This window comes from Cryptomeria japonica, chromosome 3 (assembly GCF_030272615.1).
Source record: "Cryptomeria japonica chromosome 3, Sugi_1.0, whole genome shotgun sequence".
In the NCBI taxonomy this organism is placed as follows: domain Eukaryota; kingdom Viridiplantae; phylum Streptophyta; class Pinopsida; order Cupressales; family Cupressaceae; genus Cryptomeria; species Cryptomeria japonica.
In genome coordinates this window covers 915,063,715-915,091,499 of record NC_081407.1, presented here as the reverse complement: position 1 = coordinate 915,091,499, position 27,785 = coordinate 915,063,715, and the positions used below count along the sequence as shown (strand labels likewise).

The 27,785-nt window shown below is 35.9% G+C and overlaps 1 protein-coding gene across 2 annotated transcripts in view; it reads right to left on the bottom strand.

Moving 5' to 3' along the window:
- Positions 1-807: 807 nt before the first annotated feature.
- The window catches only part of LOC131073843 (CLP protease regulatory subunit CLPX1, mitochondrial), a 44,097-nt gene continuing 17,119 nt past the window's right edge, over positions 808-27,785 (bottom strand). For both annotated transcript variants that reach the window (XM_058010442.2, XM_058010380.2), the window contains 8 exons: positions 21,995-22,051; positions 21,668-21,738; positions 21,478-21,577; positions 21,239-21,343; positions 20,901-20,963; positions 20,650-20,772; positions 12,589-12,747; positions 808-1,198 (listed from right to left, as the gene is read on the bottom strand). In XM_058010442.2, coding sequence (XP_057866425.1) covers positions 1,136-1,198; positions 12,589-12,747; positions 20,650-20,772; positions 20,901-20,963; positions 21,239-21,343; positions 21,478-21,577; positions 21,668-21,738; positions 21,995-22,051 — 741 coding nt within the window. In that variant the 3' untranslated portion in view covers positions 808-1,135. The remainder of the gene's footprint in view (positions 1,199-12,588; positions 12,748-20,649; positions 20,773-20,900; positions 20,964-21,238; positions 21,344-21,477; positions 21,578-21,667; positions 21,739-21,994; positions 22,052-27,785) is intronic.

The window sequence follows — 27,785 nt, the reverse complement described above, 5'->3', positions numbered from 1 at the left end:
ATCGGTAATATAATTTTATATATATATATAAAATCAAATTAGAATAAGGATAAAAGATTTAAATATCATAATGATGTTAGCACGATTTATATTGGCTTGATATATATATATATATATATATACTTGATTATATTTTCTTAGATTATTTATATATGTGTGTCTTATCTCGTAATCAATCAAAGGAATGAATAGAGGAAGTATGTTAGGGAATTGCTCTTTACCAGTTCTTCCAAGCTAAGTAGGCCACCCCAAGGGATGGAATTGTCATAGTGGGATGTTCCTGCCTCTTGTGGGCCAAGAGGTGAGTTTACAAGCACCCTCTCAAGGCTTTCCTACCAAACTAAACTATGATTGCAACAAACATTTGGTCATATACATACTGTGTTTGGCTGGACCTACACTTTTCTAAACAATGTTTTTACCCTTTCTATGATTTTCCTACTAAATCCTAACTTAATTTTGCTAGCCTTTGATTCTCCTCTATGTTAAATCTAATTTGTTTGCATCACATCAATGAAAACCCTTGCTGGATCATTACTTAATTATCCGGCTTCGTATTATCACTTAATTTTACCCCTTGTTATTCAATTCGTCAAATTTTTCACTATCATATAGACATGATTCCCCCTAACTTCATATGCACTCTCGTTGCAGACATTTTCATTAAATTATTTGCAATTATAAATGAAGTTCCACATGATAGTGATCCTAAGCCTTAAAGAGTTATATTTCTCACATCAAATATTTTTCTCCGTGCCATTATTTCTAAGTTGGATTCTCTGCTATGAAATGTGTGAAACAATTGAATGACATAAAATATTATGTTGATCATCAATTGTAGAAAGCAATGTTCCGCTCATGTTAGATATACAAGGGATAGAATGCTCAATTTGAGAAGGTGAGCATCCCAGATTTAGAACTTTAATGCAACTATCATATTCGTTTTCATGGTTACAACAAGGATGTGGTAAGATGTTTCCTCCCAACCCAATGAGATTTTTCTTCACAGCCGATAATAGCATATATGACAAATGGTGATTATTCATAACAAAGCATAAATTACACCTTTTGAGTTGTACAATACACAATTCTTTTCATCTATCTTCATGAGCAATCAGCTTCTTAACATTTGCATCTATGCCGCACTAGCAGTAAGCTCCAACTCTGGTTCTCTGTCCTCAGGCACATTTGGGGCAACCTGCACAAATAGTCCTAAAATGATCAAATTATCCACAAAATAATGTTTGGGTATCAACTGAATGCATAAAAAATCCATTACTAATCATTTTGTTTATTAGATTTCAACCAACTAGAGTACAAAAATACTCCTGTTTTGGTGGAAATTCAATTTAGATTGTATTTTGTAGGCGAAGAACATGCATCATGTCTACATTTCAAAGATTAGATCACAAGACTAGGGTGGCAAGATGCAGCATTAGTGAACAGAATTTTTCTTTTTCCAAAGTTTCAAAGAATTTTTATTTTTTTAACACTTCCTTCTTTTTTTCACGACACATGGGCAGGAGCTGTGACAGTAATGAACAGAGAATGGAAGAAAAAAATATAAAAGTTTCAGGCCCACCTAGAGATTCGTCAAGGTATGGGAGTGTTGTGGGTGAAAAAACAGTGACATAACTCATGTGATTGCCCTTCCACTGCCCTGAAAACTTATGCAAAGAGCCCTTCCAAACCCATTAAACCTCTTCTCCAATTTGTGATAGTTCTAAACAAAGACAGAAAGAAAACATCAGGGCAAAGTGTGGTTGAGTCATATTTGCCACAAAGATTTTGGAGTCATATACTAAGTTACCAGTCATGGTAAAGGTGTGGGTGTAGGTGTGGGTGTGGGAATCGCATATGACAGTATAACAATCTTTTTCCTTGCGTACAAATATGGGTTCATACATGCTGTATTCAAAAAATTACGAGTGATACTCATAATTGCCAATAAAAAAAATATTTAAATACCTCATAATTTGCAAAAAAGAAAATACTTGTTAAGTCATAATTCAATGATTTGTCAAATGTCAATAATGTCAATACACAATGAAAATTACATCTATATTTAATAATCTCCATAGTGCTCTTCATCAAAAGCATCAAAGTCAACATGGGGTTCAATTTGACAGTTTTAGTTGAACCACAGTGAGTTACAATGCCACTTCCACTAGCAATGTACCGTTACAAGCCACCTCATCTAACGAGATTTCTAGCAAGTTGTGCAACAATAATTTCTAAGTCGATACACTCAAGAGTTAGATCCTGATTCCTCATCATTATAATCAAGTTTCTTATGTCACAAAAGATCCTATTAACTAGATGGGGGTCTGGGAGTGGAGACCCCAGTGGGGTTGAGGGGCAGCACCTCTCATGGGGGTTTGGGTGCAATGCCCCTAGCAGGGTCGACAGGCAGTGCCCTTCACAGGGTCCAGGGACTGCTACCGAGCCCAAATTAAGGCCTTTGAAACCACACAAACCTCCGTGACACACCATTTTCACAATTAAATAGACACAATTTTTTGTTTGTAAAAAAGATTTTTAAAAATAGCTTTTTTCTGTTTTTTATGGGCAGCCCTTGTGTTCACCCAAGTTCAGCCCAAGTTGGCCCAAGGTCTCTCCCAAAGACCAAAGGTGCTCGAGAGGGACCGTAGGTGAACCTAGAGGGGAACCAGCCCGGGACCTAAACCCAGACCAAACTCATACAAGTACTGGGGGATCCAAAGGGACTCGGTAACATAGGGTATATAGTAACCTCTATTGCATTACAAGACAAGGGGTTAAGGTTTTTCTAGATATAAGAAGAACGAGCAGGGAAAGGTTAATAGATCATTTATGGAAGGTGAAGCACAATATAAGGGTATGTTGATGCCAGTGCAATTTGCACAATCAACTATGCCATTCATGATTGCTACTAGTACTGATGATGTTTCTACAAAAGAAAAGAGAGAACGGTGCTAGTGAGAGGGTGACAACAGTTGCTGGTATGTTCAATATGCAAACACAGTAAGCGGCAGGATCTTTCGTGGCCAAATTTTTCTTCGCCCATGCCATCCCATTTCATGTGGCATGCTCTCCTCATTTTAAAAAATATTAAAAAATGCAATGTATGTTGATCCCTTATTTACCACCCTTTTAGAACATAAACTACACACCACTCTCCTTGATAAGAATATTCAAAGGTGAATTTTGTGATGGAGGAGATTGTTGTGACGTCTTCACACATCGCCCCATTGCAAATGGGGACCCTCACTTTTTTCGCTTTTTAGGGTAGATGTTTCGCTTAGGTCGCCTTGGTTTAGCAGGTAGTTTCCTAGTGTTTGCCTAATTGTTGTTTAGGGTTTTTGAAGTTATAGGATCAAGTGTGTAAAAGTTGAGAGTTTAAATGATCCTAATTTTGTTTTTGAATGTCCTCGTCAGTGATATTTAAGTGCCTAGGTGTTTTTGGACCTTTAGGAGTTGTTTTTGTTGAAGATGGTAACTTCACCAGATATTGTATCTGCTATATTTATGGTTTCCTCGAGTTCCTTTTTGTTTTCAGTTTGCTGGAAATGGTTCGATTTTATATTACATCTGTCAATGATATTATTTCATGAACCGAAGTCTTTGTAGCTGTCACCGACTTCATATTAGCTGGCTCTTCGGTTTCTTTTCTTCACTGGACTTCATTGGCTCTTGGGTATGTCGGTGTATAACTGACATCTTTTGGCATTTCGTCTTTTTTGTGAGCTTCATTGGGTTGTATGATGAGCTATTTATTCAGATGCTGTGGGTTAGTTCAAGGTGTATTCTTCGAAGGTTTTCTGCTGCTGTTTTATATGCCCTTAATTTCTGAGATGATTATGTTAGCTTGACAGTGAACTTTGTTGTGGGGAAGACTCTCTCTATTGACATCGTCTTCAAGTATCTTGTAAGTAGGTTTCTGGGAGTCGTATTCTATTTATCATTATCAAGCATTGTTAAAGTGATTACCTTCTAAGTGTGAGTGTTATGTAATTATTCTGAGCCTTAAATAGAATCTATTTTTTGGTGGCTGGGTTTTTCACCCTCAGGAGGGGGGTTTTCCAAGGATAATTTGATGTCTTTCTGATCTCTTGCTGTCTTAGATTCTTTTATGTGAGTTTACAGCTTTCTGATTTTTTTTAAACATGGTATCAGAGCAGGTATAAAATAAGATCCTAAATCAGATTGCTTAGTTTCGAAATTTTCTTTATTTGGAGGAGTTGTCTGTTTATTTCAATTTTTTCATCATGGTGAATGGACTCAAAGTTGAAGACAGACTGGATGGTGCAGCCAATTACACTTCATGGAAGTTCGGGATTATTATTGTGCTAGAAGAGAATGATCTTATTAACTATGTGAAGTCTGTTGTAGATGAACCTTCAGATGACACAGAGAAAGGTCAATGGAGGAAAAACAATCTCATGGCTAGGAAAATTCTAATTGATTCCGTTAAGGATCATCTAGTACCTGTTATATCCAAGTTGAATTCAACCAAAGAGATGTTCGAGTGTCTTCAAAGTTTGTCTGAATTCAACAGTACTAGTAGAGCTCTAGCATTGAAACGTCAACTTCTTCATATTAAAATGGCTAGAGGTGAATCTCTTGTTTCTTTCTTTATGAAGATTACTGAATTAAAAGATCAGCTTAATGCTATTTGGTGATTCTATTGAAGATAAAGATCTTGTTATGCTAGCCATGAATGGTCTTCCTCATTCTTGGAAATCTTTCATTTAAGGTATTAGTGGAAGAAATGAATTACCTAAGTTTGTTCGATTGAGGGTTGATTGCATTCAAGAGGAATCGGACGCAAATCTCATCATGAAAAAGATCATGTTCTTGTTGCTCATTTGTCTAAAAGAAAAGGAAGGAAAGGAAATTTCAAAAGGAACAAAGATAGAAATTCTGATTCAGCTCCTGAATCTAAGAAAAGAAAGGATCTCTATACGGTTCAATGATTCAGATGTGACAAATTTGGTCACTTTGCTAGAGAATGTCCTACGAGACCCAAATCTCAAGTTGCTGCAACAAATGTTGAAAATGTTTCTCCCCATAGAGTCTACTGAAAATTCAGAAGGGTTCTTATTTATTTTTGCTCTCTCCAGTAACATTCCTATTGACAGTGATACATGGCTTATTGACAGTGGAGTCTCCCTCCATATCGCTGGTTATCATGAACACCTCTCCAACTTGAAGGAAAAAGATTCACATCTTCAAGTTATTATTGGTGATGATGCATGTTATTATGTGAAGGGTGTTGATTCTACTTCTTTTCAGTTGGATTCTGGTGTCCCTCTTCTTCTGAGTGATATTCTCTTTGTTCCTGGTATTAAGATAAATCTGATTTCTATTTCAGCATTAGAAGACAAAGGTTATCATGTTGCTTTTGTTGATGGAAAAGTTCTTGCATGGAAAAAGAACACCAGCATTCAGTTGCACGTGAGATTGGTGTTCGTCATGATAGTCTTTACAAGCTTTCAGCTCGTCCTATTCAAGCTTTAGCTCATGGTTCTACAAGCTCAAGTGAGCTATGGCATAAAAGATTTGGTCATCTAAATTTCAGAACTTTGTCTTCAATGGAGAAGGTAGTTGTTGGTCTTCCAAAGCTGAATCAAAACCATGAAGGTGTCTGCAAGGGCTGTGCTCTAGGTAAGAATGTTAAGAGTACTTTTCATAGTAGTGAAAATAGAGCAAAGGATATTTTAAAGTTAATTCACTCTGATTTGTGTGGCCCTATGTCAGTTGCTTCTCTCAGTGGTTTTTGGTATTATGTTACCTTCATTGATGACTTTTCTCGTAAGTGTTGGGTTTATTTTCATAAGTCTAAAGAATTTGATGAAGTGTTGTCTAGATTTAAAGAGTTTAAAGCACTTATTTAAAATTTATCTAACAAGAAGATTAAGATTTTAAGATCTGATAATGGGGGAGAATATGTTTTTGGTTTGTTTCATAATTTTTGTGTTGAAGCTAGAATTAAAAGGGAGTTTTGTGTCCCTTATAATCCTCAACAAAATGGTGTAACTAAAAGAAAGAACAAGACAATTGTTGAGGCAGCAAAGGCTTTGATCCATGATCAAAGTCTTCAAACATTTTTATAAGCAGAGGCTTGCAGGACAGCAATATACATTCAGAACCGTAGTCCTCATCAAATTCTAGACAACATATCTCCAGAAGAAGTTTTTTCAAGTATTAAACCTGACATTAGTCACCTCAAGATTTTTGGATGTCTTGTCTATTTTCGTGTTCCAAAAGAGAAAAAAACTAAGTTAGAGCCTTCATGGAAGAAAGGCATTTTTGTTGGTTATAGTGAGTCTTCAAAAGCATATAGAATTTACATTCAACGTCAAAAGCAAATTGAAATCAGTAGAGATGTGTCTTTCGATGAAGAAGTAGCTTGCAAGAAATCAAAAGAATCTTACATAGAATCTGACAGAGAAGACTTTGAGCCTCCTCATGATATAGATTTGGCTGATCCGGATTCACCTTCAGAAATTCAAAGGGAGAATACAGACTTAGAAGACTCTACTGATCTTGTTGATCCAATTGATTCTATAGATACTTCTGCAGATCCCAGTAATATTCCAACTAATAAAAAAAGACCTTTGTGGGCTCGAAACACCATGGAAGAGGCTGAAAAATTTGCAGCCCCTCATGGCACTTTCAGAGAGAGTAAAAGGCCTCATAAGTTTGCAAGATATGTAGCCTTGATGTGTCACTTTTTACATCCGAGCTTTCTAATTTTGAAGAAGCCTCAAATCAGCAAGTGTGGAAGGATGCCATGATGGAGGAGTATCAATCCATTATCAAAAATGATGTGTGGGATATTGATCCTAGGCCCAAAGGTAAATCTGTTGTTTCCTCTAAGTGGCTGTTTAAAATTAAACATGCAGCTGATGGGAGTATAGAAAAAATATTAGGCTAGATTTGTAGCTAGAGGTTTTTCACAAAAGGAAGGCATAGACTATGAAGAGACTTTTGCACCTGTAGCACGTTATACCTCTATCAAAACTATTATTGCTTTTGCAACTGTCAAAGGGTGGAAATTGCATCAGATGGATGTAAAAACAGCATTCTTGAATGATGTAGTTGAAGAAGAATTTTTTAGTGAGCAGCCAGATGGATTTGTGATTCATAAGAAGGAATCACATGTATGCAGATTGAAAAAAACCTTGTATGGCCTTAAGTCCTCGTGCTTGGTATGAAAGAATTGATCGGTATTTGTTGATCTTGGGTTTTCTCAAAAATGTTGCAGACTCAAATATCTATTTCAAGGTACTTAATAGTAAACCTTTAATTTTAGTTCTATATGTTGATGATTTATTTCTTACTGGAGAGGATGATCTCATTGCTAGATGTAAGAAAGAGTTAAACTTCTGAATTTGAAATGAAAGATCTTGGTTTGATGCATTATTATCTTGGTTTGGAAGCGTGGCAAAGACCAAATGAAATCATTTTGAGTCAAGGGAAATATGCCATTGATATTTTGAAAAGATTTGGTATGTTAGATTGCAAATCTATGACAACTCCCATGGAAGCAAATCTGAAAAATTTAAATGAGTTTGCAGCTAGTTCAGATTTAGTTGATCCTACTGTGTATAGGTAATTGATTGGATCTTTGATGTATTTTGTTAATACAAGGCCTGACATATGTTATGTTGTTAACACTCTCAATTAGTTTATGAGTGAGCCTAGACAGATTCATTTTGTTGCAGCTAAACATATATTGAGATATGTGCATTGTACAGTGGGATATGGTCTTAAATATTCTTCTTGTGAAGATCTGAAATTGCAAGGTTTTTCTGATTCAAATTGGGCAGGATGTGTACCTGACAAGAAGAGCGCTTCCGGTTGTTGTTTTAGCTTAGGTTCAGCTATGATTTCCTGGTGCAGCAGGAAGCAATCATGTGTGGCCCAAAGTACAGCTGAAGCTGAATATGTTGCAGCTGCTACTGCAGCTAGAGAAGCGATGTGGCTTCGTAAATTGCTTGCAGGATTGTTTGGACAGCCTTTCGAACCTACAGTGATTCATTGTGATAACCAAACCTGTGTGAAGCTTTCAATTAATCCTGTCTTTCGTGATACAATCAAGCATGTGGAAATAAAATATCATTACTTAGGAGATTTGGTACAAAGGAAAGCAATGGAGCTCAAATACATTTGCACAGAGGAGCAAACAGTAGAAATTCTTACCGGACAATGCGGATGTTTTGAGAACTAATCTGGACAACTTTGTTATTGATCTTCGTCCGAATTAATTTGTGGACATTCTAATCCGGATTCGCAGAACAAACAAGGATAATGCGGATGTTTTGAGAACTAATCCGGATGGATTTCCCACCAAGGTTGAAATCAAATTTATCCCATAGGTGTTTGATTCGATACTTGTTTGTTCTGCAAGTCTGTTACGAAGAAGGGAAGCACGATAATCAACACTTCAACATCACAAATGCGGATAAGGAAGATCAATACTTCAAGGATTGGATGAGGGTTTCCGGACATAGATTCCAAAAGGTGAAGATGAGGACTAGATCAATCATGAAGAAGGCTTCACCATGATGATGAACAAATGAAGGAAAGCAAGTTCAAGACATGAGCAAATAGGATTTCACATCAAGAAATCCGGAACTACATCAAGGGATTTCAGTATCAAAGAGCGCCAAGTAAGGAAATATTTCAAGATTCCAAGATTGGGGAAATTTTCCAAACATAAGGAGGGAACAGTTCATGGAATTCCCTAACATAAGGATGGAATGTAAAGTATCATAAAGTCTATAAGGCAAGCTGAGGTGGCATCCTAGTCACCATTCGTTCAATCAAAGGGTACCAAGTAAACATTCATTCAAGGAGGGAATAGGTGACACATGGCGCTACATCAAATATTATTTATCTTACCTACCCTCGTCTCTCATTGGCCAATGTAATGGTGGTTGTAACAAACCCTAATTAGGGTTTTATCTTGTAATCTTGGCCCTTGATTCTAAATTAATCTTGGTCATTCATTTCTTTTGAGGCTCTATATAAACCCCATTGCCTCTCATTTGTAAGGGAGAGATTATCAAGAATTGTTGGTATATGCTGCAGATTTGAATACAAATCATTGTTCGAATTGATGGTGATTTTTGTTTAAGTGTTGTCTTGCATTCAAGGTTCTCACTTCCTCCAAGTTAGATTAAAATTTCAGATTTAGAATTTGCTTTCAAGTATAAAAGATTGGATGAAGAAATTTGTTGAATGTATTTGTGTGGAATCCATTTATCCATACCACTAGCCTCTTGCCGATTGTAAGTGCGCCCTACGTGGTCAACTGGAATTTTAAGAGCATAACTTCAATTGTTATACATCCATTGTATATGCATTAACTTGAATGGTAATCAATGTTTGATGGTAATGGTTTGAACATCTTTGCATTATACCTTAGATGATTGCACTAAGGCTGTGTCACGTTGTTCGACTTGATGGTGAGACCTTGCCTAGTAGGATTCCACAAAATTCGTTCACCCTTTTCTTGCATTCTAGGCTTTAGAATAGAATTCCTAAACCCTATTCCTTTTGCCCCTTTTTTAGAAATCTTTGTTAGAATTAGAACTAGAAGTTTCGGTGCAAAATCCTAAGTCATCGACATACCCATCCTAATCCATGATAAGATTGAGCATTCATGTACAACGTAAGTCCCCTTGTGATTCCAGCATTATCACATCAAACCACTGAACTTATCCACACATTAAGACCTGACATTTCATAACCTTGGAGTTGTCTCATTTGAGCACGAAGCATAGCATTTGAGAGACTTTGTTCAAAAGAGGATAAGATACCTTGGTATTTTATTCTATGTTCCCATGTGCATAAAAAACACATCAACAGACATGAGGCAGACTTGGATGAAGATTAGTTGTTATATTGTCATTGTTGAGACATGGACCAGCTAGGACTCGAACCTAGGACATTCCATATGTTGCTGGAGTGCTCTACCACTGAGCTATTGGCCCCTCTTGGACCAATCCATCGTCGGTCCGGGTGTAGCTTATTTCCAACACCAACAACCCCCTTAAGCCACACCTCTCGTGTGCTTGGGGCTCCTAGCTTGGACCTGGCTCTGATACCTTGTTGAGACATGGACCAGCTAGGACTCGAACCTAGGACTTTCCATATGCTGCTGGAGTGCTCTACCACTGAGCTATTGGCCCCTCTTGGACCAATCCATTGTCGGTCCGGGTGTGGCTTATTTCCAACACCAACAGTCATGGACGATTGGACTGATATTAGACCTCAGCCACTCATCAATATCATAGTTAATGTGTTGTAGACTTTCATTTTCTTAAAACTGTTAATTGTTCAAAGAAGCACAAGAATGGCAACTCTCAATTACAAATTTTGAGAGAGACCATAGAGAAAGTTGGGGCCTCAAAATGTTGGACAAATGCTAACTAATTTGGCACGTGTGCCAATTAGCTTGCATGATGGTGGAGGATGGTTGAAGGTGTTTCCAAGCACATGTTTTGGACCCCACTTTGTATTCATGCATTGCACAACACATTGAAAGCCGGGGAAAATAGATTTGGTGAAGCGAGTGGTGATCAAAGTTAAAAGATATTTAAATATTCATTTGCAACCACCACATCACTTGCTCTCGTTAGGACTTTTAGAGGAAAGAATTCCTTAGGAGACTAGATATGCCAATTATTTCATTTTGTTAGAGAGGATACTTGAGGTGAAATATTAATAGTTGACAATAGTTAATCCAGAGTGGGGTAGATGGCCTAATGCAAACAACACTAAAGAAAAACATGTGAAACAAAAGAGCCTTAATGACAACTAGTAGCCAACTGTGAGCTAAGAGATTTCCAATTTTCCTGATATGCTCTGCCATTAGAGGTGGCTTTAGCACAATAGTATCTTTCACTTAAATGTAATCTCCTTACAAGGATTTTCAAACTCATCATCAACTATTATCTTGCACTTTGCCAAGCAACTATATTGTCATGTAATTCAACTTGAATCTAAATCCCACATAGCTTCATACTAATACCACCATTAAACAGAAGATGATGTACATCAAATGCATGCTCCAGGTGTTGAGTTACCAAATATAAATAACATCAACAATTGCATGATAGTGATCAAAAATCTAATATAAGAGAGATGACTGGGGACAGTTGTTGAAGAAAAACCCATAGAACAATTCTAAATTTCATATGAGAATACCATAAACAATGCTAAACCTGCTACTAACTTGGCTACAAGTGACCAGTTACATAGTCAAAGTTGTCGGGAAGGATATTAAGTAAGCAAGGCATCAATAAAATTACCTTTGTTGTATTCGAAAACCCTGTGATCCAATCAAATCTCACCTGAAAACTTCAAGGCTAGACTAGAAACTCTAGAGGATACTACATCAAAGTATTTCCAACTTTATCAACAAATGCCTTTGATTGCATAACTTAATATTGTACTACAAAGATGAACTTTCAATATTTTGACCTTCTTAATATACATATATGGAAAGCTGTAGTTAATTAAAGAATTGATATTTGATAGTATTCTTTTGTACAAGTTAGACATCTGCATGACACATATTAACATCCAGGCCATCAGATCAGAAAGTCAGAGATGTGCTCTTACTTGATCAAGGTGGGTTAGTAAAAGGAAAGCCCATGTAATGTTAGTATTTCACTTTGATAGAATCATCAGTAGTTGCTCGAAGCATGCATACAATACATCTTGCTTCAAATGGGTAAGAAAGTGAAAGCAATAGACTCCAATTTAGTTCAGGTTGCATATTTGTACTGAGAGCTACCTTTGATTGAATGTGTTCTTTGACAGTAGTGTTTCATTTTGATAAAATAGCATATGTTATGATAGCATGCAGAAGATACATCTTTATATTATCTCCTAACATCTTGTTTCAAATGTGTTACCAAATTAGAAGTTGTATTAACAATAAAATTAATTGAAGGTTTTCACGATCATGATGCCAAGATAAATGAGCAATGTTGAGAAAGTATACAATTCAGTATTTAGAGCTTAATGGCAATTTTCTTGGAAGATTGATTGAAGCAGCAAACGAAAAAAAACATGCATCCTATTTCATACAGATTATATTTCCACAAGTTTCAATAAACTTGATTTTACAGCTCGAATTTGAATTATACTTGCAGCAGTTTAATTATCAAGAAAGCAACGAAGACATGATGATTTTGCTTTGTGCAATATTGATATTTATTCGGCAATATAAAAACAATTAAGGCATCGCACAAAAATTTAAAATTGATACAATTTCAAGTTAACACTGTGTAGTTGAAGACCAACTAATCAAGATATTGTTTAGTATGCCTTTCATGCCCACTAAATTTTCCAAGCATTTCACTTTCATCCAGTTTACACTATCACAGTGCACATGAAAAATGATGAATACATTTCCTGTATTTTGATTTATTTCGTGTGGATAAATACTTCAGTAGATGTGGCTGGCAATGCCATGTGATGCAAAAATGCTCTTTCTCAAATAGATTCATTCAGTAAAAACCAAATATGCACCTTATATTAACTTTTGACAACACAAGAGAAATAAGTATACTCCGGAAAAAAACATACCAAAGAATGAATTCGCTCTTGTTCTAGAAGATATTGCTCCAATGAACCCTCGCCACGAAGGATTTTGGCTGTTGGCCCCTTTGAATTTACAGATAATACAGCTTCTTCATCAACAACAACAGCATCTATTCTATTGTGTCCAGCTGTCGTTTCAGGTATCTGAGATGAGAAAGAAAAATTAAAAAAGAAATCTAAGGAATGCTAGTCACAAAAATATAAAGATAGAACAGAAGCATTTGTGAGAAACACAATCCAAAGAACTTGATCTTGAGCAGCATCCAGAAGCATAGCATTTCTCAACATGTTTTCTGGAGTCATTTTGGCAGCAAGTTATCTTTTCACATCTTTAGCACATTTTTGCAATATATAGAACAGTTGTTTTGGGTGTATGAAAATGTCAATCATATGTATTATAAAGGGCATGTTTTCTGCCTACCTTAAGCAATGCTTTTGCAATTTTTTAACATGTCCTTCAATTAGATAAGCCAGAGCACTTACAACCAAACAAGGTCACCAGTATCAAGGCATATAACAGAATATCACACAATCGTTAAAAAAGATATGGGTCAAAGGCTGAAAACAAATAAGCTGCCTTCAAAAGAAGAGAACAACCTGGTGCTTCAAATAAATCAGTTGGAACAACCATGCCCAGATCCCATAGTGGATGGGAGAGATCCATGTTTGATTGCATAACTTATATATAATAAAGGGCATGTTTTCTGCCTACTTTAAGCAATGCTTTTGGAATTGGATAAGCCAGAAGCACTTACATACAACCAAACAAGCTCACCAGTATCAAGCTGTCAGCTACTTGTGCATATAACAGAATGTCACACAATCATAAAAAAAAATATGCATCAAAGGCTGAAAACAAATAGGCTGCCTTCAAAAGAAGAGAACTTCCTGGTGCTTCAAATAAATCAGATGGAACCACCATGCCCAAATCCGTAGTGGATGGAAGAGATCCATGTTTGATAGCACAACTTAATATCTAGACAATGTGTACTTGTCACTTATGATTCATATAGTTGTGTTTTTTGGGTGGTTCCTGAATAGTAAATAAAATTAAAGGTGTCTTTTTGCATTCACCTAGGGCAAAAAACAATTCAACTACTTCCGTACTAGATAGGAGATTTTATATTTTATGACTATCTATTAAAAAAATCTAACACACCTACCGAATGCTTGCAACTTTCAATTAAATGCAAGGATTGAAATTTACAATCAAAACTAAATTGGATTGAAGTGAACACAAATACAAAGGATTATGAATTAAGCACGAAGAACTGCATACAAAGCCACAATCCTTCCTCTAATAAAATCTGCAACACAAAGCTTGCATTAGTTATTAGAGTTTACCCAATTCATAAAATAATTGACTCGAAGGCAATGCCACAAAATAGGTCAAGCTAGAGGCATATCTAAGAATTAAATGAAAGTACATTTTACAACTCCATAAATTAATGGCCATCGCACAAAGGGTTGCATAGCATCGAAACATAAAGTGGAAGGTTTCATTGACAATAGCATGATTCATATTGAAGGTTGTTAGAAACACGGTTGTTGTTGCACCAAAAGATCGACTTATTAATGCCTGATACAACCACGAGATTCAATGAATCCACAAGAGGCGGTTAAGCCATGTCACAAACCCGAGCACTGTGCTGCACAGCACAAGGAAACCAAGGGCGCATACCTTGCAACAATCCCCCCCCCCAATGCAAGCGAGGGGTTTGAACCCATGACCTAGGCACTGATACCACTTGTTAGAAACACGGTTGTCATTGCACCAAAAGATCGACCTATTAATGCCCGATACAACCGCGAGATTTAATGAATCCACAGAAGGCAATTAAGTCATGTCACAAACCCGAGCGCTGCGCTGCACAACACAAGGAAACCAAGAGTACACACCTTGCAACAAAGGTATCAATAACAGGGGCAATCATTTGGTTTCTCCCCCTAATCAAAATTTAAAAGGTTTATATTAATCCATTTTCTATTCATAAATACATCTCATGGGCAAGATTCTATTGATATGGATCATATACATGTTAAAAAAGCTACCATGGATGATTGACATATTGATTCTCATGCATATTCACAAATGGATGCTTTTGTGGGTAGAATACAATCTAGAGATAATATTCTTCCTCCCACACTGCTCCATTGATCACATTTTTGGATGAGGAAGCCCTGCAAAACAGCCACGATGGTCCATTATATGTGGTAGGTCAAATACATACGAGAGTTAATGGTGACATTCTTATAGATGCTACAATCAATTCAATATCTATTATTTACAATTTTTCTAAGTTATCGATTCAAGTACGGGTACGGGTACGAAATTGTAAAATCGGCAAAAAAAAAAAAAGCTTTGGGTATGGGTACATCCATACATATATATATATATATATATATAACATCAAAATTATAAAATATAAACTATCACTACCATTATTACAAGGATACAATCCATACAATGTAACTTTCCCATACATAAATGACAAATCCATAATTGCCAATAAATATTCATATATCATAAATATTAAAGTTTCAAAATGTCATGACATAACTAAAATTCAAATTACAAGCCATCCATGGGATTTAATCTCCATATTCATCTTCATCTGAAGCATCCAACCCAAGCCCAAGGTCATCATTTGGTTCAAATAAAGCATCAATTGAACCACTATCTATTGGAATGCCACTCCCACTAGCTATGTCTCCCTCAAGTTCCATAGCTGCCTCGTCTATAGAGACTTGGGCAAGTTGTGCAACTGTAGAATCTAAATCAGCACACTCAAGGGCTAGATCCCAATTCCTTGTTGCACACGCATTATATTCAGGTTTCTTATGTGACAACAAACGAAGGTTGGAGTGTATGTAGACCAAATCCTCAGCTTTCTTTGCACCCAAACGATTGTGTTTGACTAAGTGGGTGGAGTATGTTCTCCAATCCACTCAACTGAAGAAGAACTTGCAACCCGTTAAAAGTTAAAACATAATTAGAAATTTATAAATTTTAAAATAAAAATATGATAGCATCAAAATTTCAAATGGAATTGGAAAACTATTAAATTAAAATAAAAAGATACATACTTAGGAGAGAAGTTTAATTGCAAGAGGATGAAAGAAAATGGAGCCTTGACCATGTACATACCACCACTCATCAACATCCATCCCATATCTAGCATGAAGAGCTATAGTATCATGATATTATGTGGATAAAAATTGGCCAAACTCCCTCAAGACAATATTTCTTGTCTCTTCATCTTGATATATCTTTTTAAAGGCAGCCCTATAGCCAGAAGCAACCTCTACATCTCTATATGGTAGCACCCTCCTTCTTGTTGCAAGCATCTTTGCACTATAAAATTTTGGCGTCAAAGAAAATGCTAAGAGATGTAAGGGGGTGGTCATCTTGTTCCAACAGTCAACAACAATTTTTTGCACAACTTTGAAAAACGTTTCTGTTGGGTCATTTACTTTTCTTTGTATTACTTCTATTATTTTCTCCACCATGCAATCCACGGCATCATAAATTTCACCCAAACATGGGCGATCAGTATTAGCATACCTAATCATGCTCATGATGGGCTCGGTGAAATTCAAAACATATTCCACATTATCCCACCATTTCTCATCAAGGATCAATGCTCCTACTTTTTTAGCTCTTTCTATGTTGGACTGCTTCCATACACTCCACAAGGTGTTGATGACCATAGAACTCAAGGACTCTCGCACCTTCACAAGTCATCTTAAGATGAATGTGTGAGATGCAAATCGTGCTTTAGCAACCTAACATGACATAAAAAATACACATCATATGTCAACTATAAAAAATTAAAAAATTAAAAATTAAAAAATAAAATTTAAATTAGTAATTACCTTCAACAACTGCAACTTGGGGAAGGTCCTATAAATGGCTTGTGACATATCATGATTAGTCACAAACATCTGAATCCCCTTGCCCTCAACGTACACTTGTTTCACCCAATCAATGCATGTGCCAATCTTTTGCATGAATAAATTGAGTGAGTGGACTGCACATGGTGTTCAAAAGATGTGACCATATGTAGCCTCCACTAGAGTCCCAGCTGCCCTACAATTTTTAGCATTGTCCATTATGACTTGGAGAACATTTTCAGGCCCCATCATGTCAATGCATTCTATGAGGATGTTGGCAATGAAACTTGCATCTTTCATTTGTCCCTCACAATCTACCGCTTTCAAAAACATTGCCCCTTTAGGCCACACTGCTATAACATTGATCAATGGCCTATTTTTACAATCTTTCCATCCATCAGAATCGATGGACACACCTGTTTTCGGCCATATATCTTTGATGACTTTCAACTGTGTCTGTACGGATGCTTTCTCCTTTGCCAATAAGGTGGTTCGCACCTTTTCATACCCTGGGCAAACATAATCAGAAGGTGTATTGCAAAGGGTATGCACCATGTCCTGAAAGTAAGGTGACCTAACAATGTTGAAAGGAAGCCCATTGCCATAAATGCAACGCCCAATGCCCTAATTTGCAATCTCTCTCATTTCATTTTTTAAGGCAACATCCAATGGGCCTCTTTTCCGTGAAACCACAACATTCTCTAGTGTAGCAGGTGGTGGTATTGGCATGAAAGGATGTGGGTCAGCCAGTCTTGTGGAGCCAGTACTACTAGAAGGCCTCTTCGAGCTTGACTTGGAAAGAGGGTGACCAGTCTTTGCTTTGCCACTTCTCTTATCAATTTCCTCTTGTTCTCTAATATATTCCAAAACTAGAGCTTTTGGCAGCCCATTGCCATCTGATCCTAGACAAAAATTTATTCCACGTTTGGGGATGAAGCAAAGCTGACCTTTCACTCAATAGTATGAGCTCGTATACTCAATGCCACAATGGTTACACCGCCAAAGAAAACTCCCACCACCAGACATTTTCTTGATCATTGTATAATGCCAAAGTGGTGAATCTGGATCAATTTTAAAGGGGTAATTTTGAGTTCAAACCTAGGCAACTAAACTAAAGCTTGCACTTGCACTTCCAGTTTGAGCCATTATGTATGATTATATGAATAATGCACCTAAAATAAAAAGAGAAAACACAACATTATTGAAAAAAATTGATAAAAAATCGGCATTATAACCCCATACTATGCATATAAAGTGTAAAAAAATATACAAGACTTATTTTTAAAAAAATTAAAAACTTCAAAAAAAAAATTTAAAAACTTGAAAAAAACTTGAAAAAATTCTTGAAAACTTGAAAAACATTCAGATTCACTCACCTTTGATGGCTACATTTTCCTTCTCCAATGATTCCTACGCCTTTGACGCATGTCTCACACCTCTGTAGCCTTCACCTTCGAGGAGAAATGCTGGGCACTTTTTGACCTATGGGCCCCATTTTTTGAACCTATAGGCCTTGGTCCGTCTGGGTCCGCCCTGGGTTCACCCCAGGTGCAACCCAGGCGGTTGGGTCCTCTGTGGGTCCTGCAAATTAGGACCCACAAAGGACCCAGCCGCCTGGGTCACACCCGAGGAGAACCCAGGTGCGAACAAGGCTTGGACCCGACTTTGATTCCAGGCTGGGAGAGGAGAATCCAGTAACTTAGCAATTTTTAGATAATGAACGCTTGAAGCCAGATTCTTATGCTCATTTAGGAGTATTATTGAAGATGACTAATGGAGTATTGGTTCCACTTTGGGTTGCATCATTTTACCTTTTACGATGGGTCCTAAGGAAGTACAAATATTATGTCATGTTATTCTGCTTTGTAAATATTTTCCATATTTCTTGGTAGACCATGTCATGAACACTTGAGGGCTCTCCCTTACAGTGTACATCAATGTGTTAGATATTGTCACAAGGGGAGAACTATAAAGATTAAACAAAATCCATATGAGACTCTTTCTAAGATGAGTCATTTTAATTTGGATAGTTACATACACACCCCAAGGAACCACCTTATGAAAGTTAAAAAACCTTGCAAGTATATAAAAAGAGATTAGAAGAACAAAAGGAAAAAAAAAATATAAAGCTAAGATGTAACATGATCATATCAAGCCTACTATACCCCCTATTCTGCCTCAAAAGAGTAAGGGACCTATGTTGCAAAAACCAGTGTTTAATGCCAAAAAGAAGAGGACAAAGCTAATAAGATAGCACATGATTATATCAACCCACTTTACCTAACCCCCAAAACTGACAAAGGAGGATGAAGGACTTTATTGCAAAAACTAGTGTTTCATGCTAAAGGATCTATTTTGTGGATTCCTAAACAAAATTTCATGGTTCAACAAATACAAAATCTATCTATGGGACCACCACCAAAGAAGCAAGAGAAATGGATAAACTAGTCCTATAGTTCTACATATTGATAGTGTTCACCAAAAGTACTAATTGGCATTCGTATCAGGAGGAAACATATGTAATTGAAGAAGAAAGTCATGCACTTGAGGAAAAAGAACATGATGCTAATTTTTGGATGAAGGATGACCTTATGGAGGATATCTCCCTAAATATGTTTCATGAGACATTGAGCATTGTTATCCTTTACTTATCTATATATTTATATTAGCTTTTACTTTTCATGTGTCCTTACTCCTTAGACTTTGGCCTTTTGTTTATGCCATGATTGTTTTGTTTTTCACCTTCTATATCATTAATGTCAGAGTTGTCATGTTTTTCCTTTTCTCAATTCACCTTTTGTATTATGTTGTATGCTTTGTTTCCCACTTGGAGGGCATTTCCTTATTGTCATTATGTGCTTCCTTTAGATTTAAAGTTCTGTGTATATGTCATTTATGTTACATGATATCTAGCTCCTATTTGCTTTTTCTATGTGCCTTGTCTAATTCCTCTATGTCCTTATGTTTCATGTCTACCACTTACGTTTTCACATGTTCTTTGTTATGTTCCAACGTTACATAATGCATGATGTTCATGTGCTTATGATGTTACTTCCTATGTTGCACAACTTGCTTTGAAAACCAACTATCCTCAAAGGTGGTAGAAATGGAGAAGATGACTAAGAGATTCCATTTTGGAAAAAGCAATATAAACATCTGACTATTTTAAAAGGAATTGATGCAGATGTGATTCAAAAAACTGTTGATTGTGTTGAAGAAAGATTCAACTCTATAGATAGTTTGGAGTTTGGTAAATGCTTCTTTCAAGGTAGGATGACTACGAGTCTGTTACTACACAACACAACTCACAAAGGAATGTTAGTGACATAAATGACCTCCTTCCAATTGGTTGTGTACAAAGGTAGCAAGGAATTGGAGGAGAGAAGAAAAATATATAAACAAATTAAACAGGCAACATTGTAAAAAATATTATGATGTAAGAGTATAAGCAGAGATAATCATGAAGGCATGACAAAGTTGCACCCAATATAGGCGAATGATGAAAAATAAGTATGGTAAAGCATGAAACAAAGTAAATGGTGTCATCATGTGATAATCATGCAAGCACATAGGTAGAAGATAAGAATTGAGGCATGTGGAATAAGATTGCTCTCAATATAGGCAAAAATAAAGATTTACAATATAGACTCTCCCTTACAGTGTACATCAAATACAAACTCCAAAATTGTAGATGAAGCCCTTATAATTCTGTTTTCAGAGTTAAATTCTGGTGCTTCTGAATAATCTTTGAAAGTATTATGTTGCATATTTCAATTTCAGAAGTTATTCAAAAGCTCTCCTTCACTTTTACAATACAAAGGACATTCAGTTTGAAACTCTTGCAAATAAATATAAGAATTTGCAATCAGGGACACAAAACCCCTTGAAACATTGCCATTCATATGGTGTGATCAGAGTTGGATATATATCATAAACCTACCTTCCCCACTACAAGACAGGCACAAACTAAGAAAGAACTAGCTGCCATCCAGTTCTATACATCTATCAAAGATGTATTCCAATTCCTCTAGTCCGAAGGATGTTGATAGATAAATTCATGAAAACTATAATGATTGCAGTATCTCCAAGAAACGCATAATTGATTAAAGCCCAAAACACACCTTAAAAATAGGATGTGCCCAAATTATTTACCTCAAACATTGCCTCAGTCAAAAGGTTTTCAAGGATAGAACGTAAACCACGGGCTCCAGTATTCTTATCCATTGCTTTCCGTGCAATCTGTCGCAATGCTCCTTCTGTAAAGTGTAGCTTGACCTACATAAAATGTCATATTAATAATTAATTCTCGTCAATAAATCTATTTCCATGCATAAAAAATTAAGCTTGTCAAACTCTATTTCCAAAAAACATCAATGGAAGACACAATCGACAATCTATCTTACATTATTCATAGAAAACAGCTTCCTGTACTGTTTGCCAAGTGCATTTCTAGGCTCCATAAGAACCTGTTAAAAAGACAGCACAAAGAACTTATCAGACATGTTGTTTCTGTCATGAAGCTCTTTTCTAGCGAGAGTATTTCAAGAATAATTTACAAGAAGTAAACAACCTGAAGAAAAATGATACATATGACAGCTAATTATTTTCAGTGCAAACATGTCAAAAGCATAATCTAAAATCTCAATATTGAAAATTTAAGTACTCAAAGTCAGTCCAAAAGGATGAGCCAACAAATATTCTTTATAAATATTAAAGGTCATAAGGAAGATGTAAGGGTCACCTTAACAAGTTGGTCCTCATTTAGAGCTGACAGGCTGACAAGTACAGGAAACCGACCGACAAACTCCGGTATCAAACCATAAGCAACTAAGTCACTACTCTCTGCCTGTGTAGATCAAAGAGATTAGAAATGCTTAAAGCATCAAAGGGAATTCATGTTTTAAGAAACACAATTTGCATATGCTAGTCAAATAAATAGAAAGCATTTGAACATGGCTGTTCAAAACAAGAAGCATTTACCAACTCCAGTAAAGATGATGTAACTGCTGTATTGGTCAGGCCACTGGATCTAATGTTTGTACGTACAGGTGCTCCAAAGCCAATAGAAGAAACTTGCCGTCTGGTATTTTAAATGAGTTAAAAAGTTAATAGAGAATAAATACTAACAAGCAGACCCTAACAGTTTGCTCAACAGTATTGGCAAAGCTACCTTTCTGCAATAGTTTTTTCTAGGTCCACAAATGCCCCGCCACAAACGAAGAGAATATCTTTTGTATCTATCTGCAGGACAAGGTAGCCAGAAACTAGAATGCTTTGATATCCAACAAAGCAAAACATTTACAATTGGACTTTACAATACAAACTCGAATATCTTTTGCATTTATCCTGCTTTGCCCCTACTTACAATTTGGCATTTTAAATTGTCTAGCAATGATCCAGAAGAAAATATTTCATGTTTATTAAACAATAACAAATAAAATCCATAATACATATAATTAACTAGATAAATGTAAAAAACTCTGTAAAATAAACATACCTGAATCTGATCAGCACGAGGATTCTTACGAGCCCCCTTCTCAGGGACATTTACAACCTAGTTACATAAACAGCTTTCCAACATAAATTTCTCAACATACCTGAATATAATCTTATCTTTCAAATAAAACCATATGAAAGAAAAGATGCATATGTGTATATATATAATCAGATGGGAACAAATTTCATACAGACAAAGGAACCATATATTAAATATTGTTCTAAAAAAGAACAATAAACTTACGTAGAAATTAGAATATTAGATTTTAAAAAGAAAACCCATGACCAGATACTCAATGGAACCAAAATGATATACTTACGTCTGCTTAACAGAATGGCTAAGTGTACACTTAACAGAAAATAGAGTAGAACTTCAAAACTTACAGCACAGGAAATGTTACAATCAAATTCTCCATAAATAAGACAGGAAGCAATTTTACTTCAAGAAAAACAATCCCATGTGGCAATTTCATAGCAGACCTCAAGGTTCAAATCCCTGAAAAACATGCTAAACTGAAATTTGAAGTGATATACCACGTCCATTTGAGGTGCAGCACAATGGGCAAAGCCAGATGCAATTACTGGGTAAATTCCACAGAACAGATACACATAGGTCACGGTATTTAAGCAAAAGGCATGATCCTTGCGTGGACAGCAAAGAGGCAATCAATTTAATCATAAATAACAGTTGTCCTTATGCTTAAGGTATAGAATAGAGTGCCAAAGGTCCCAACCAATGCTTCAAAGAACATTACAAATCCACACTTTCAAAATGAATAAACCACGGGAATGAACAAGGCTCTAATTTGCATCAGATAGACAGAGAGACATACAGGAGTAAACTATCTCTAAACTACATGAGCCAATTTCATCTATGTCTGAAAAAGCTACTAGATATTTTCAATTACTTCTTTAAATCTTCAAATCCAATAGCCTAAAAAATAAAAGCATATACCTATGATACACCAAGTTTTTAGCATGGGAATGGCAAGAAATGGGGAAACATGTTTCCCAGATGGCAGGGGATGGGACGCCTTTTTAAAGGTACAAGAAGGGGCAGCTATTAAAAACGATAAGGGAAATTTAAAAATATAATCATATTATGAAACATTAGAGCTAAATTGAGAATTCACACGAGTCAACATACAAATAAACAAATTGAAAATGAAGAAGCCAAGAATAGAGGTCTTAATGAAGGGGAACCTTTTCCTTGCAGCAATAAACCAAAACACTCTACTACTGTAATGTCCCCACTTTGAAATAGAATTTAATAATAAATAATAATAATAAAATTTAAATATTAAAAATTAAATTAAAATATAAAAGAATATAATTATATATAATTAAGTTAATGAATGGTCAAAAGACATGGAAGGAAAAGTTGTGACTCCCTAAACAATGAGATATAAAAGGGAGAATAGAACCTCATTTGAGAGGGAGATAAATGGGAAATGAGAAGTGCACATCTGATCTAAATAAGAAGTGCAGACCTGATTATGAAGCTTTATGCCCCTTTCAAAGGGCAGAAATAATGAAGAGTTGCAGCACTCTTTCAAAAGGTGCTAATGGTGAAAGGGTGTGTCTCTTGCCAAAGGGCATGCATGATGAAAAGGTGTGACCTCTCCCTCACATTGAGAGATATAAAGGAAAGGAATCAAAGCATCCAGCAACAGGACAATGGATTGGATCAAATCAGAACTGTTATTAAGTTACAGGCAGTAGCATCTTTGTTCTTGGTGGTATGCATGGGGATGTGCTGAATATATATGCTTAGTATATGAAGTCTGATAATGTTGTTATGCAGAATTTAGTAGTATTATTAATATAGACTGCAATATGTATGACAGTCATACGTAATTTCATATATATTCATAATACATGAGAAGTTAGTATACTTATAGTCTGAATCATGTTATTACTATCAGTATTTAAGAAGATGGGAATGAGATGTTCCAAACAAAGGTAGTCTAAATCCAAGCGATAGGTTAAGTCCCAAGATAGGGTGGGGATCAGCAGCCCATAAGCCTTGAGGGCTAAGTCACTAGGTTCGAATTCGAATTCGAAGTTCGACAACTTTGAAATACGAATGAAGTTCGATGAGGGAAAAATTCGAAATGTATAAAATTTGAATTAAATTCGCCATATGTAATTTTTAAATTGTTTTAATAAATATATGTAATATATCTATAAAATTGCCTAAATAGTTTAACATTGATAAATAGATTTGAAATCGTTACAAAAAGATGACATTTATAAAATATAAACCATAGGAAACATATGCTAGGGCACAAACTACAGGCAAAAATTGCAGGCGAACTTCTCTTGCAGGCTGCGACTATCACGGGTCTGCGACTACTTCTCTTGAAAGCCGCGACTCACGACAGACTAAAGATGTGTTTAAAAAATATTAACAGAAGAAGAAGGCCAAAAATTTATAAAGAAATAAAAATAAAAAAATTTTGAAGTTTGACGAATTTCAATGAATTTTTTTTTTTTTTTTAAGTTCGGCGAATTTCGAACTTCAAGGATGAAATTCGGCCAAACCTGACGACTTAGCTTGAGAGTATATGATGCAGAGCATCCACACCAATACCACATTAGGGAGATTTCTTTCTCCCAATATTCCTATTCAATAGGTACTAACTCTTCCAAGTCTTCACAAGTCCCTTACTAGATTTCTAACCTACTCACAAGGCTCCAATAGCCAAAAACTCACCCAAGCTTCTCAAACCCTTAACCAACCTCCCACACATATTCCTCCATGCATACTCAACCCTCTTGAACCCATATCCATGCTCCATAGCATTTAAAAACCACTAGTCTCCTTTGTACTCGCACAACCAAGGCTGCCCCAAATAGGATCTCCACTTTCCACTAGTTCCCAACTTCACAACTTGCCACAAGTATTCCACACAAACACACAACTCCCTTGTCAATCCTAAAAGGCTTATCAACATGTTCACTTTGGACTCTCTCTACCCATGCAACCTCCCAAAATAACAAAACAATGTTTAATGAGGACTCACTATTTTTAGGACAGTCAACAACATGTTTAGGACAACCATATATTAAGGTTTCTTTTCCACTTCTCAATGCCTCCAAAGGCTTCTAGAGACTCACTATGGTCTGCCCAATCACTCACCAACTCCAACTACAAAACCAAACAACACTCAAACTCACAAACACAAGTTCTTGTTAAACTGTCAAACTAGGACAGCCACTAGCCATTTTAGGACAATCAATAGTTTGTCCATTTGGATTGTTTCGCCAACTTGACAACCCTTGTTCCCTATCTATGGAATCCTCACACTCTCCACAACCCTCACTTGACCCCTCAAGGTCCTCCAAGACATTCAAACCAGCCAAAACTTCCTCTTTTACACTGCTGTCCCAGACTGAGACACAATTTTCAGTCAACTTCCTTCAAGTTTTGCACGTGCTGAATAATGTATGAATCCCTGCAACAAAAAGGAAACTAAAATAAATATATTTTCCCTCCATTCCACAAAGTTTTGGCCCTTGATCACGTGGAATGGAGGCTATTTACATTTTATAATGCCTCAGCAAACCCTAGGGTAGGGTTTTGACTGTTTTTAGTAAAATTACAACAACTTTTTCAAATCAAAATGAAATTCAGTAAGACAAAAGGGACAATGCAGGGGATTCACCCCTCTACCATGTCCAATTTGTTTGATCCTCAAAAGAATAGGTTAAAGCAATGAAAAACATGAAATAGCAGACTATTTTTCTGAAAAAAAAACAGAAAATGCAGGGAACATCAAGATATTTAATTGATTTTTCTTATTACATCCACCAACAGCCATACCCAAATGTGTACAAGGATTTTATAATGCCTTCCAAGCCTCCACACAGTTATAACCACTTTTACAACTCATTTTAACAACAAACACATGATTACCCTTACAAACTCAAAAGTTGCTTGACAACTCTTTTGTCAATTTTGACAATTTTGCTCCAAGTTGCATCTAGACTTAATCTATGACTCCCATGCCCCAATAATGACTCAAATAGGTCCAAATAGGCCACAAAGACCCTTACATATCATAAAACAACATATTTGACCCATTGACACTCATTTTCAACATAATGACAACTTTTGACAAGTTTTGACAATATTGACTATATGACTTCAACATGACTCAAAACACCTTCTAATGACCTCAAAGACACTTATTACATCAAGAATGGTCATGATTGACCTTACTACATCACATGAACTCAAAAACATTATGATATTGCATAATGCTTTATTAAGGCATAAAGACCTATTAGGCATAAGAACTATGAATAATGAAATTAATCATCTAATGAGGAAAATAACTAAGCAGTTGTTAATAACTAATCAATTGAAGAATATCAATGATTGGCTTTATGATTAGTCTCTCAATCAATTTTAGTATATTGAAATAGATTATTTATGTTAATCAGGTAGGGGACATTACATACAAGCTTCACACATTCTTTTTAAGATCCTTCAAACTGAACCAAAGGTCTGTACTCTCCCACCAAACTTCAGGGCATAAAATTGCCAAACCTAGACAATGAATGGGCTTTTAAACAAGTTGAGACCTTGCACCACAATTAAAAATCTCTGAAATCCAAACTTGCTGCTTTATATCAGAAATAACACTCTCACAAACCATTAAATTATTCAGACCAACACATCCAATAAATATTTCTCATCTATCCACAATACTATACAATTTTTTGGAAACAATTCATTGACGAATGTTTAGGAAAGTACTAATTTTATTTTCAATAAACAAGCAATATTACAACCCATTTTTTTCAAGGAAACTTTGGCTAAAACTAATATTTTACTAATCACATTTTGCCACATATTTTACTCATGTTACTTTTTAAAAGTTTCAACCAGAAAGTAAATGCCTCGTCCACATCAAATAAACTACAATTCCTTGCACCGTTTTTTAAAACCAATGGAACCACCAAGTTGACTAATATAGAAATTCTCAACAAAGTGCAGGTCTCCATTGTTGAAATCCAATCTTTTTTGTTTACATATAATTCTTACAAGTAGGCAATCCTCCTGATGTCACTTAAAAAATTTGGCAGATTATAATCTGAATCAAGACCAGACAAAAAAGATTGGAGTCATATGTTTTTAAGAAGCATGTGCTTGACATGTGGAAACCCAGTATGCTACTGAGGAAAACAGAGCTGTGTTGATAAATTTTCCTTTGGAAAAATGCAACCCAGACTATATACATCATATGTTCCTATGATGTGGATAAAAGGTATAGAATTCCTTCAGGGATTGTTTCAGCTTTTATAAGAGAGTACTTTCCCTTGCTAATGCTATAATTGTCCAGCATCCTTTTTCAGGAATGTTGAGTAAAAGATTCTCAATGAACTTTCCAGGCTATCTAGATGTATTTGTTATGAGAGATTGGTCACAAAGTTCCAGATATTCCAATTTTCAGTTTGGTAACTAGTTAGGTAATATTATCTCTTTAACATATTTATTCTGAACAGAATTAATATGAATAATTGTAGACATGTCTCAGTAACCAGACTTCGATGGATTCAGGCCAGAGTCACAAGTCCAAACCAGATATATGATTGACCATGCAAATACAGTTCGGAAACAGCGCTGAATAAGGACACACCAACGCTTTCTAAGTTTGTAGAGACTTGCCAAGAAAAGCGAGTATCGGGAGACTTGACCAGAACTCAACAACTCCCCAAAAGACTTGCTGAGTCAAAAGATTAAGCATGGCTAGCAACATATAAAATCCTGAAATGACAAAATT